The sequence below is a fragment of the Heterodontus francisci genome, chromosome 2 (assembly GCF_036365525.1).
Source record: "Heterodontus francisci isolate sHetFra1 chromosome 2, sHetFra1.hap1, whole genome shotgun sequence".
In the NCBI taxonomy this organism is placed as follows: domain Eukaryota; kingdom Metazoa; phylum Chordata; class Chondrichthyes; order Heterodontiformes; family Heterodontidae; genus Heterodontus; species Heterodontus francisci.
The window spans coordinates 15674445-15687638 of record NC_090372.1 but is presented as its reverse complement, the minus strand read 5'-3'; the positions used below and the strand labels follow the sequence as shown (position 1 = coordinate 15687638).

Sequence of the window (13194 nt, the reverse complement as noted above, 5' to 3'; positions counted from 1 at the left end):
TAATATTGGGCAGTCCAGCATTCCATGAAAGCATTTTTCTTTCAATCACACTTTTCCTCTTCCGCTATCTCACTGTCCCATCTCCTTCTGTCCTCCATTTTTTTGGGTATTTTCCTCAGTCTCCCCATTCAGATTCCATCACTTCCTTCATCATGGCTTCCTTCCAAGTTGAGATACACCCAGAGAGTGTGGGGGTACAAGTGGAGCAAATTGAATTATGGATAGTTGCAAAGTGTCTACTGTTCTTGAACATCTTTAGCAGGCCCCCTCCCATGTCAGTGGCTTTAGAATCTTGAGACCCAGTTTGCATGATCCCTGTATTTAATCTGCTGCTCAGGCACAGGGGTGGGCTCAGAAAGCAGATTTCTGCAAAAAAAAACTAAGCAGGAGAATGGATGGCTTTCCCAAATCATGAGCCCACAGAGGTGTTGCTGAGTACAAAAGCCAGAGTGTAAAAGAGATCTCTCCTTTCTGTGCCTGATATTTTTTAACCTTCTCTAAGCCCCAACAGATCTGCTTTTTGCACAACCATGCCAACCCTGTGGGATTCCTTTGCAAAGAGTTGTAGACCCCAACGCAAACAATATTATGCACAATTGAGAGAAGGGAAAAATAGTTTACTTACAGGAAGAAAACAAAAGTATGAACCCTGAACTTTTCTAAAACTGACTGCACATATACAATTCTACAATTTGCATTAAAATAGAAATACTGGATAAATTTCTCAAAACTTTATCCGGTATGCTGGATTAATACAAAGAAGATTATGACATACTTAAATCTTTGTAATTTTAATGCATGCTAGCTTAAAAAGGTGCCATGTGAAATTTAATCAGATCATTAGCAAAATTATAATGCCCCACCCCATAAACTGAAACAGACTTACCACATGGGCATTGAATTTATCAAGTAAATTTTCTAAGAACTTTTTTGAAGAGAGAAGCGATGCTTTGTTCAGCTGCTCTTGTCTCAGGTCATAGTCATCATGCATAGGCTAAATTGGATAAAATCAAGTATCTATTACATAAATATCTAATTTTTCAAAAATACTACTGACCTTGAAAATTATGAAGTTCAAGACATTTACTATATAAAGAATTAAAGCTTTGATGCAATAAACCCAAGAATCTTCAAAGATATGGAACAAATATACATGCACAGTATATTTGGAGACTGGCTAAACTAAACTTTTACCTTTTGAACATCGATACTCCTACCAAGAGATTAATTGAACTGTACTCACTTACGAATTTAGAGGCCTTAAATTCCCAGGTAAATTTTCCGTAGTACAGACCTAGCTCATGGTGATATCAACATTTTTGCACAATGAGCATATAATGTGTCTCAATACTGCCTACTTGTCACTGATCCACCTCAAAATGCTGCAAGGACCACAGCACACCTAGTTGAGCACTGGTTATGCTCTCACAATGCAAGAAATGCATGTTTTTGAAGTATGGGAGAGGGGTGTCCTATCCTATATGCTCCCTGAGATTTTCCTCACAGCAAAGCAATTAAGTTAGAATGCTGTGGCAGCACACAAGTGTAATTCTACATCTATTGCTTCACACCTCATAGTTGTGATATTTAAGTGGCAACGTGTCCTCAGTGCTTGGGAGCAAAGCACAATGAATAGGCACGTACTGAGACTAGGAAGTGGGGGGGGGGGGGGGGGGGGAAAAAAGAGGAAAAAAGAGAAAGTAGGGTAGAGTAGGGCAAAATTGGGGACAGATTTCGAAGAGGATGAGGATTTTACAATCATTTCAGTGGAGCAAGGGAACCAAAGTTGGAAAATATAGGGGTGATGAGAATGAGGACCTAGTGCGGCTGGGAACAGAAGCTGTGACAAGCTTGAATGAATTTCAGTTTGTGGAGCCAGGAAGGTCAACTAAAAGAGCATTTGAGAAGTCCTGTTTTTAGGAAAGAAAGCACAGAAATATTCTGGTCAGAGGAACTTTAAAAAGGAAAAATGAGGAGAGGCAATATAAAGTAAGTGACACAATTTTAAGTGGGTGCAGAAACAACACCTGGGGTTCACATACACAGATCTTTGAAGGTGGCAGGTCAAGTTGATAAGGCAGCTGAAAATACAGGATTTTTGCTTTATAGATAGAAGCATAAGAATACAAAAGCAAGGAAGTTATGGTAAACTTTTATCAAATCCGTGGTTACGCCTCAGCTGGTAGCACAGTGTCTAATTCTGGGCACTACAGTTTAGGAGGATGCCAAGGCCTTAAATGTACAGGAGATATACTAGAATATTAGCAAAGATGAGGGATTTCAGTTGTGTGGAGAAACTAGAGAAGCTGCATTTGTTCTTAAAGAGAAGATAAGAGGAGATTTAAAAGAGGTGTTCAGAATTTTGACAGAGAATTGTAGATAGGGAGAAATCGTTTCCACTGGCAGGAGACAAAATAACCAAAGAACACAGAATTAAGATAATTGGCAAAAGCTGTACAGGGGGAAGATGAGAATTAAAAAAAATAGCAGGTTATGATCTGGAATTCACTACCCGAAAGGGCGGCAGAAGCAGGTTCAATATTATGCTCATAAGGGAACTGGATAAATACCTGAAAAAGGAGACTCTCAGAGCTTTGGGGAAAAGAGCAGGGGAGTAGGACTAATTGGAGAGGTCTTCCAAAGAGCTGGCACAGGCACGATGGGCCAAATGGCCAGCTTCTATGCTGTAAGATTCTATGACTGCTTAAGCTGCAAAGCATCCACAAACGGCATGAGTTTTAACCTACTTTATTTGCACAGAAAATACACTGATTTTAATGTTTTAAATTTCATTTTGTACAAAAATATTGTTGGATCTACTACAGAGAGGGCTGAATAAAATTTAGCCTTATCCCCCGCACTTACACACATCAGGGCACACAACATGTCAATGGCAGCATGAGTAACACCATCATGGTTTCTTTTTAAAGCCTTCACTGTTTTCACACCAAGCCTCTCCCGAAATCTGAATGTAAGAAAGGGGGGAAAAAGTGTTACATGTTACAGTGGCACAAAACCTACAGAAACATCATGGGTCCAAATATCTGCAAACCAAATGACAATGCCAGCATAAGTCAGCTGGATATGTAGCAGAGAGGGCAGAAACTCTGCACAGCTTAAGATTTGCACATTAATAAGAGAATATGATTTGTGGCATATAATGAAATGTACTTTAAAACTGTAAGGTCAAATGTAGAGAAGGCATTTACCCCACTGGACTCCTCTCCATTTGTTTTTCCGAGATTTACAAACTTCTCAAAACTGGTAGGTAAATAAAGCTTTAAGATAAACTAGTCGTTTTAACTCTTCACCTGATTTATCTGACCAGAGTGACGACCTAACGATAGGACTGAAACACCAAATTGCAGATCTTTTCCATTTTGAAGATATACTGGCCCAGATTTTGCAGGGGGTTTTGACGGCGAATAGTCAACATTCACCAGCACTACCCGAGACTGAGAGCACAACCTCAGGAGTTAGGTATGGGCAGATGAACAGACATTCTGAAGTTGCAGTTTGTTACTCATTGCTCAGTCATAGGCTGCACTGCAGATCCTCCCCACCCCATCACACAAGCCAGCAGTGAAATCAGTGATGTGACGAGCACTGACCCTTTTCTGCTCTCAGATCACTGTTAGAAACCCTATAAAAAGTTGCACCTTGCTCAATCAGGTGTAACTGGGTTTTTAAACAGCAATCTGTGTTATAACTATTGCTGAAACAGATCTGGCACAGAAAAATTAATTTTATATTTGTGGAGTGATGTTAAGTTTCTCCATTATGATTAACTACTAGATTTTTTGAACATTTAAAAAAATTGTTAAAGTTTTTACATGACATTTCAGCTTCTATTTTCACTCCATTGTATGTCCCAACCTTTGTTTTCTTTATATAAAATTTTTGAAAAGTGATTTGATTTTAGTGCTTTTCTTTTCCTGGTTGGCTGTCTGAGAATTCTTCAATGTGATTAGCTGCTTGGACAGCTTGCTGACATCACTGCAGCTCCACAGTGGGAATCCCCATGAAACTACTCTACAATCAAAAGGCACATCGAAAGGGTTAAAAGGTCTGACCAGAGTTCTTGTTAGATCTCTCAGCAAGGCTTTTGAAGTCAGTGGCGAGCGCCCTTGACTACAAACTCTGGGCCATTATGCATTAGCACCAAGAGCTCAATTATTTAAGGTGGTTGCAGTCCTTTGCTCTTGGCCATACTGCCAATGTGAGGCTTCCTGAAGAAGCATATTCTCTAACCAATAACCAAATGGTACATGATGGCATTATAAGCAACTAGCCTATTAATTTTACTAGGTGGCCTTCTGTTTGTGCTTTTCCTAATTTAGAGCAATCTACACCTTGCAGTGTTATTATGGCTGTGCCTATATCTTTAACCACAACAATACAGGCTATGCTGTGTGTTCAGGCTCCTTGTAAAAGCAATGCACATTGGTCTAGTGTGACAGATTAAGAGTTAAAGATGGGGGTCTGTTTGCATTCAACCTTCATTTAGATAGATAAAGAACAAACGGGGCATGTGAATGAGCAAGAAGCAGATGAATCCATAGAAAGTACAAGACTAAAAAGGAAATGTCAAACCATTTGCAGGTACTGGTATTAAAGATATGGGAAACTTATTACATTTCACACAACATTAACGACAACCTTAACCTGTGCCATCATGAACATTCCAACCACATTCAGTTACAAGATTTAGGTGATAGACCATGGATAAGCCAGACCTACTCTGAGTCAGTTCGGCTACATTCAGTTCCTATCTTTTACTCAACTGTTGACTGGTTCACTATAGGAGGATTTACTGCTGTTTTATTATTCTGGTTAGATACGCGACATTTGCATTTACTCCATAAAGAAATCCTTCAAATACATTTTGAAAACTAGTTTAAGCATCCCAATTTACAGAAACCTGTAGTTCAGGAGACCTTTCAACATATTAAACAGATCTCTTACCTAGGAAGTTTTGTAAACGCTTGAAAGCCAGCTTTCGAAGCAACCAGTCGTCTCACAGCCTGAAACTGGCTCTCCAGTTCTGCATTATTAGCAGTCTGATCTCCTTCTTGAGACAGTAATGCTATGATAGCATTATTAATAAGTTTCTCTTTGTTCTCAGAAAAGAGGCCCTGCAGAAAACAAACAATTCTCTTTAATGCTTACTGCCTCAAGCAAAAAAACAGCAAGACACTTGAAAGACACTTAAAAGACTTGCAAGGCTTTGAAGGAAAATCATTCTTACATCTTGAGTCACTGCATGCAGAACTCCACTGTATGAGATGTTGGCATTAAACCTGAATACTGCATCTGAAAAGTTGCCATCTGAAATACAACATGAAATTAAACTTGAGCACAGAACTTTCCATCAAAATATCCACTGCATCTACTGCAAGGTCATTTTAAATTGTATTCACTTTTAGTTAAATTATATTTTAATTGTAGTTCATGCTTTTAGAAGCTATTGGACTGAAGTGGTTTACATCACCTGCTTCAAAGCCAAGTGTGCTGCCAATGTGAAGTATAACAATACTTTTTCAATATGCCAGAACACAAGATTTCACAGTGCATCCACACTAAAGTGCACTCAGTGAAAGGTTTTTTTTAAAAGTTTGTCTGTTTAGTACATATTGAAAGTCAACCATAGCTGATGTAGAAAATAAACTATAGTGTAACTATAAATTAATTTTGCATTAGTTAGAACATTCAAAACAATGGCAAATACCAGAAATGTGAAGCAAAGGCACAATCTTGCTAATTAAATAGAATAAAATTCACTTACTTGGAGGGGCATTTAGAAACCTAAGATGCAGACTTTCTACTTCTTCATCCACTGGCATACTCAGTAACCCCCATCTTTGTCCCTTTTGAGATGGCATCATCCTTACACACACATCTCTGTTACCAGATGCTCTCACTCCATCCAGCAAGCTAGCCATTAAAGAGTCTCTGAGTAAGGAGTGAAAGAAGTTGTTCAGTATAGATACATTGGTACAAGATTTATTTAGTTACAGTATGCATAGTTACCATAACATTTCATGGTTAGTAAGTTATTCTTTAACAATCAAGCCTCAAACCTCAAGAGGCTAACCAAATGGAGCAAAACTATCATTCTGTCCTGTACATTCCTATGCCATGAAATCATTCACATAGAAAACTCCAATTTCTCAGGTATACAATGGATAAACCACATTAACAGACTGATTCTGGACTCTCTGAAAGGGACTTTTTGAAGACTGTTCTTTCAAGCCAAAGTGCTGCCTATGGAATGGAAACTGCGACATGAATAAAGGAATTAACTTGAAACCCTGGATTACCAGTGTGAATTAGCAGTGGTAAGAGAGCATAACTTGGTTAAAGTATGAACAGCGAATGAAGGATGACTTATGTGCAGTCAATACAATTAAATCACGTAGACTAATTTGGGATCGATAGCCTACTGAGGAATGGATAGTGTGTGTATGGAGCAAAGGACTAATGGAAATGGTCAAACTTGATCAAGTTAAACCAGTGGTATGGATCCTGTTATTGTATCAAACTCAGAAACTCTACTTGGAGGACACTGGTTGCTAACAAGATAAAAACAAGATTAATGATGAGATAGCTGTCTGTTGAAAGGAAACAAACAAGCCCATTTATAGCTGACCTACCCAGCAAGACCTTGGGGGATTGGGGCGGGGTGAGGGGGGGGGCGGAGGAGAAGAGTTGTAAGCATATAAAACGCAAGATTACAGTGATTTTTACCAAATCACAAGCAGTTTAAAGATGAAAAATTGACCCCTTATCACCCAAAACAGATGAACTGATCATGCTGGATTTAGAGTTGCATTCCCCTGGTAAGGTTTTATGGCATTTTTATCTAGAAAGCTGCAGTGGCCTAGTGTCAAAATTACTTAGAGACTTTAAAATCATGTTAGCGTTTCAGTCTCAGTCAATTCTTGCCTTTCGGACAGTTTGGCTCTGGCAGCTTTTAAAAAAGACTGAGGTCAAATCAAGACTCAGACCTTTGGTTGCTGAACTAAATTTAAAAATCCAAAGCATCACACAAGTCAAAGAAAACACAAGTTAGTCAATGAGTGAGTGACATCAACTTTTGGTTTTAAAAGGCTGACGGTTGTAGAAGAGTAAGGGGAGGGGGGGGGGGGGGGGAAGAGAGAGACTGAAGTAAAGTAAAATATTTTCTATCACCTCCTCCTCTAAAATGCAATGTTCATTCTTCAAAAAAAAAAAAAAAAAAGGCTTTGGTAGGGAATTACATTCCTCAGAAGACTGCCAATTTAAGTTGTGCTCCATTACCAATATGGGACGACATGACTATTTAGATTTGGTTGACAGCACCAACTCGAGCAATTATGCACGTTCTTTACATAACTGGAGCTGTGCTAAATAATTGAGTTTTAGTGTTGAATATATCTTGCATAAAAATGCTAGAGTTACTGGCAATACAGTCAAGTATTGCTCCTGCCATTATGTTGAAAAGTCATGTTAAAAGTTAACTTGATGACTACAATACAATCTCAGTCTTTTAAGTTATCATGTTAATCTCATAACTTAAGACTCAAACAATTTTATTTGCAATGTAGGTCTTCCCTCTAAAATGAGAAGTGGACCCGGAGAGAACCTTGAAAATAGAGCCGAAAGAATTAAGCATAACAAGTAGCTATGTTTAAAGCATAAAATAGCTCTTAATACTTAATAACCTAGATTTAGATATGGGGGCATAATTGCAAAGTTTGCAAACATAGTAAACAGTTGGGAGGAAATCACCAGACTTCAGGAGGACAGAGTGCTGAAATGGGCAGACAGCTGGCAGGTAAAATTTAATGCAGAGAAGGAAGGAAAAAATAGGCAATATAAATAGTACAATTTTAACAGGGGTGGAGAAAGAGAGACCTGGGGATTCACGTTGTTACGACCGAGGCGGGAGGTGTGCACTGTCTTTTCTAGTTCCACTTCTCCATAGGTCACAACATATATTTAAATGTTTAGCCAATCATATACTCTACTCTATATCCCAGAATAAAATACACCAACCAGGTTTCTTTAATAAACAAAATTATCAGATTACAAAACAAGACTTAATCAGTAAAGAAGTAAAGCATTAACACAGGTTGAAACACAAAAGTTCCCTTTTTAAATAACCAACACACACACACACAGGTTAAAGAAAAAAAAAAATCCTCTCTGCACAGGTCTTTTACAAAAAGAGAATACTTTGGCCAAATACTTGTTAATTCTTGAAGAAAAAGGATGAGATATGTTGGGTCCCAAAAATGGCACACAGTCTGGCGTCTGAATACATGTAGACAGGTCACTGGGATCTTTTCTGGAGCAATTCTTTTCAGGTGGTTTTGAGAAGTAATCTGGCAGGTTTTCCAGGAGTGTACAAGGAGAAATGCGACATCAGGGGTTTTAGCTCTAACACATTGGATTCACAGAGTTTTTGCAAAGAGGTAGAGAAAGAGGAGCTGTGTGTTTTTCAGGCTACAAACCCAACTGCCTTCAAAACAGTCCACACCCCAACTAAACCAAAACAATATCCCAAAAGCAAAACCTCCTGTCCACCATAAATCTTGATGTCACTTGTCTATAAACATCGCCCCCAAAACATCAAGGTTTCTGTTGTTTATTGAGCTTAAGGCATGTGACATTCAGTAAAGGTTTGTTTTCAAACAAGACCTCTCAGTGACCCTTGTAAAAACATATCATGGAATCGTTTGTTTTCCCAAATGAACCAATGTCCATAATTCTAAAATACAAGTCCTCAAAAAAATTAATAGAAGCACTTTCATAACATACACAAATTTTTGAAGGTGGCAGGACAATGATAATAAGGCTATTTAAAAACTATACATGATCTGTGGCTTTATAAATAGAGGCAGAGTGTACAAAAACCAGAAAGTTATGGCAAATCTGCCTGCTGCAGGTGCTTCTGTTCATGACAGTATTGGTAGGAGTGACCACCGCACAGTCCTTGTGGAGACCAGGTCCCACCTTCACATTGAGGATACCCTCCATTGTGTTGTGTGGCACGATCACCGTGCTAAATGGGATAGATTTCGAACATATCTAGCAATGCAAAGCTGGGCATCCATGAGGTGCTGTGGGCATCAGCAGCAGCAGAATTGTACTCAACCACAACCTGTAACCTATGGCCTGGCATATCCCCCACTCTACCATTACCATCAAGCCAGGAGATCAACCCTGGTTCAATGAAGAGTGCAGGAGGGCATGCCAGGAGCAGCACCAGGCATACCTCAAAATGAGGCATCAACCTGGTGAAGCTACAACACAGGACTATCTGCGTGCCAAACTGTGTAAGCAGCATACGATAGACAGAGCTAAGCGATCCCATAACCAATGGATCAGATCTAAGCTCTGCAGTCCTGCCACATCCAGCCATGAATGGTAGTGGACAATTAAACAACTAACTGGAGGAGGCAGCTCCACAAATATCCCCATCCTCAATGATGGGGGAGCCCAGCACATCAGTGCAAAAGACAAAGCTGAAGCATTTGCAACAATCTTCAGCCAGAAGTGCCGAGTTCCTCCTGAAGTCCCCAGCATCACAGATGCCAGACTTCAGCCAATTAGATTCACTCCACGTGATATCAAGAAACGGATGAAGACACTGGATACTGCAAAGGCTATGGGCCCTGACAATATTCCGGCAATAGTACTGAAGACCTGTGCTCCAGAACTTGCCACACCCCTAGTCAAGCTGTTCCAGTACAGCTACAACACTGGCATCTACCTTGCAATGTGGAAAATTGCCCAGGTATGTCCTGTACACAAAAAGCAGGACAAGTCCAACCCGGCCAATTACCACCCCATCAGCCTACAATCATCAGTAAAGTGATGGAAGGTGTCATCAACAGTGCCATCAAGCAGCACTTGCTTAGCAATAACCTGCTCAGTGAAGCTCAGTTTGGGTTCCGCCACGGCCACTCAGCTCCTGACCTCATTACAGCCTTGGTTCAAACATGGACAAAAGAGCTGAACTCGAGGGGAGAGTGACTGCCCTTGACATCCAGGCAGCATTTGACCGAGTATGGCATCAAGGAGCCCTAGCAAAACTGAGGTCAATGGGAATCCGGGGGAAAACCCTCAGCTGGCTGGAATCATACCTAGCACAAAGGAAGATGGTTGTGGTTGTTGGAGGTCAATCATCTCAGCTCCAGGCCATCACCGTAGGAGTTCCTCAGGGTAACGTCCTAGGCCCAACCATCTTCAGCTGCTTCATCAATGACCTTCCTTCAATCATAAGGTCAGAAGTGGGGATGTTCGCTGATGATTGCACAATGTTCAGCACCATTCGTGACTCCTCAGATACTGAAGCAGTCCGTGTATCAATGTAGCAAGACCTGGACAATATCCAGGCTTGGGCTGATAAGTGGCAAGTAACATAAGCGCCACACAAGTGCCAGGCAATGACCATCTCCAACAAGAGAGAATCTAACCATCTCCCCTTGACATTCAACAGCATTACCATCGCTGAATCCCCCAACATCCTAGGGGCTACCATTGACCAGACATTGAACTGGAGTAGCCATATAAATACCGTGGCCACAAGAGCAGGTCAGAGGCTAGGAATCCTGAGGCGAGTAACTCACCTCCTGACTCCCCAAAGCCTGTCCACCATCTACAAGGCACAAGTCAGGAGTGTGATGGAATACTCACCACTTGCCTGGATGGGTGCAGCTCCAACAACACTCAAGAAGCTCGACACCATCCAGGACAAAGCAGCCAGCTTGATTGTCACCCCATCTACAAACATTCACTCCCTCCACCGACGCACAGTGGCAGCAGTGTACCATCTACAAGATGCACTGTAGCAATGCATCAAGGCTCCTTAGACAGCACCTTCCAAACCCGCGACCTCTACCAACTAGAAGGACAAGGGCAGCAAATGCATGGGAACACCACCACCTGCAAGTTCCCCTCCAAGTCACACACCATCCTGACTTGGAACTATATCACCCTTCCTTCACTGTCGCTGGGTCAAAATCCTGGAACTCCCTTTCTAACAGCACTGTGAGTATACCTACCCCAAATGGACTGCAGCGGTTCAAGAAGGCAGCTCACCACCACCTCTCAAGGGCAATTAGGGATGGGCAATAAATGCTGGCCTGGCCAGCGTCGCCCACATCCCATGAATGAATTTTTTAAAAAAAATTTTTATTAATCACTGGTTAAGCTTCAGCTAGAGTACTGACTGCAAATTCTGTGCACCACATTTTAGTTAGGATGTCAAAGGCCTTACAGGGTGCAGAGGAGATTTATCAAACAGTGCCAGAGATGAGGGGCTTCAGTAATGTGAGGACTAGAGAAGTTTGAATTGTTCTCCTTACAGCAGAGTAGGTTAAGGGGAAAATTTAATAGGTGTTCAAAGTTATGATGGGTTTTGGATAGTTCCTCCCTTTCTACTGTTTCCACTGGCATGAGGGTCAATAACCAGAGCACAGATTGAAAATAATTGGCCATAAAAGCCAGGGGCAAGCTGGAATGCACTGCCTGAAAGAACACTGGAACAGGAGCAAGCCATTCAGCCCTTGAGCAGGTTCCGCCATTTAATTAGATCACCGCTGATTTGTATCTCAATTCCAACTAGCCACCTTTGTTCCATAACACTCAATACCCTTGTCTAATAAAAAAACTATTCATCTCAGTTTTGAAATTTTCAATTGAGCAAGCCTCAACAGCTTTTTGGGGAAGTGTGTTCCAGATTTCCACTACCCTTTGTATGAAGGAAGGCTTCCTGACATTATCCCTGAACGGTCTTCCCCAACCAGAGGAAATAGTTTTTCCTCATCTACCCCCATCAACTCCTTTGATTATGTTAGAAACTTCAATCAGATTACCCCTTAATCTTCTAAACTCAACAGGAATACAAGCCGAGTTTACACAACCTATCCTCATAACTTAATCCTTTTAGCCCAAGCATCATTCTGGTAAATCTGCACTGCACCTTCTCTGGGGCCAATATATCCTTCCTAAGGATATCAGGATACTACATCCTGCAGTGTCCAGACCTGAATGTGGTACTCTAAATGGGGTCTAACTAGAGCTTTGTATGATTTAACATAACATCCATCTTTTTGTATTCCCATCCCCTTGAGATAAAAGCTGAATTCATTAGCTTTCTAAATTATTGTTGTATCTGTCCACTAATTTTTTTAATGCTTTCTGCATTTGAAAGCATAAATCTCTCTGCTGATCCACAGTTCCGAGCTTCTCACCATTTAGAAAATACTCTGATCTTGCTTGGGTCCAAAGTTATTGACTGTACACTTCCCCACATTGAACTTCATCTGCTAGTTTTTGCCCACTCAATCTACCAATAGCCCTTTGCAACTTTCTGCTCCCATCTACAACATTCATTGAGCCACCTAACTTCTTTCCTCCTTCCTCTATTCATTTATAAATATTGCAAAAAGCTGAGGCCCCAGTATGGATCACTGGCAACACTAGCCACATCAGGACAATGAGTATAAACCCATTATCCCTAGTGTCTGCTGCTTCCTAACCAATTCCCTACCCACGCCAATAGTTTGCCTTCAATTCCTTGAAAAGGTGATGGAAGCAGATTCAGCAGTAACTGTCAAAAAGGGAATTGGATCTCTACTTAAAATGATTTTCAGAGATACGGGATAAGGGCAGGGAACTGGGGCTAATTGGTCGCTCTCTCAGAGGCGGCACAGGTACAACGGGCCAAAGGCCACCTCCTGTGCTGTGAGATGAAATAGAAGGTGTTTTTGGAAATTAAAAGACAAATGGCATATATAAGGAAGATATTTTCTTGAGTGAGCTGAAAACTTAGAATAGACACCCCGGAAGACTAGAATTCCCTGAAGTTCAGTTTACAAGGCAAAATATTCAGAAGTGAATCAGTTCAATATTGTGTCAGTTTCTTCAGGGCTTGAACACCAGATCTGTTTCTCCTCCTAGCATCCAATGTAAACTGACTTACAATAGCATATCCAAAATCTCATACCTTTCAGTTGAGGAGTATTTGTGGACCTGGCCTTTAATATATTCAATAGTAAATCGCTGAGGGTTTTCGGAATCGAGCACTAGAGCGAATATCTGTTTGGGGCAGGGGAGAAAAATTTCACCAACATAAGAAAACAACCTTCCGAAGTGATTTAAAAACTCACTGAACTGTTCAGCATCAACAAAAAAACAACTTCA

General features: G+C 40.7%; 1 protein-coding gene across 1 annotated transcript in view; it reads right to left on the bottom strand.

Annotated features, from left to right (window-relative positions):
- LOC137382596 (dnaJ homolog subfamily C member 13) overlaps positions 1-13194 on the bottom strand; it is a 155466-nt gene that overhangs the window by 103846 nt on the left and 38426 nt on the right. The window contains exons 9-14 of the mRNA XM_068054739.1: positions 12998-13089; positions 5786-5952; positions 5249-5328; positions 4966-5135; positions 2866-2965; positions 887-994 (exon numbers count right to left, since the gene is read on the bottom strand). Of these exons, the coding sequence (XP_067910840.1) occupies positions 887-994; positions 2866-2965; positions 4966-5135; positions 5249-5328; positions 5786-5952; positions 12998-13089 (717 nt within the window). The remainder of the gene's footprint in view (positions 1-886; positions 995-2865; positions 2966-4965; positions 5136-5248; positions 5329-5785; positions 5953-12997; positions 13090-13194) is intronic.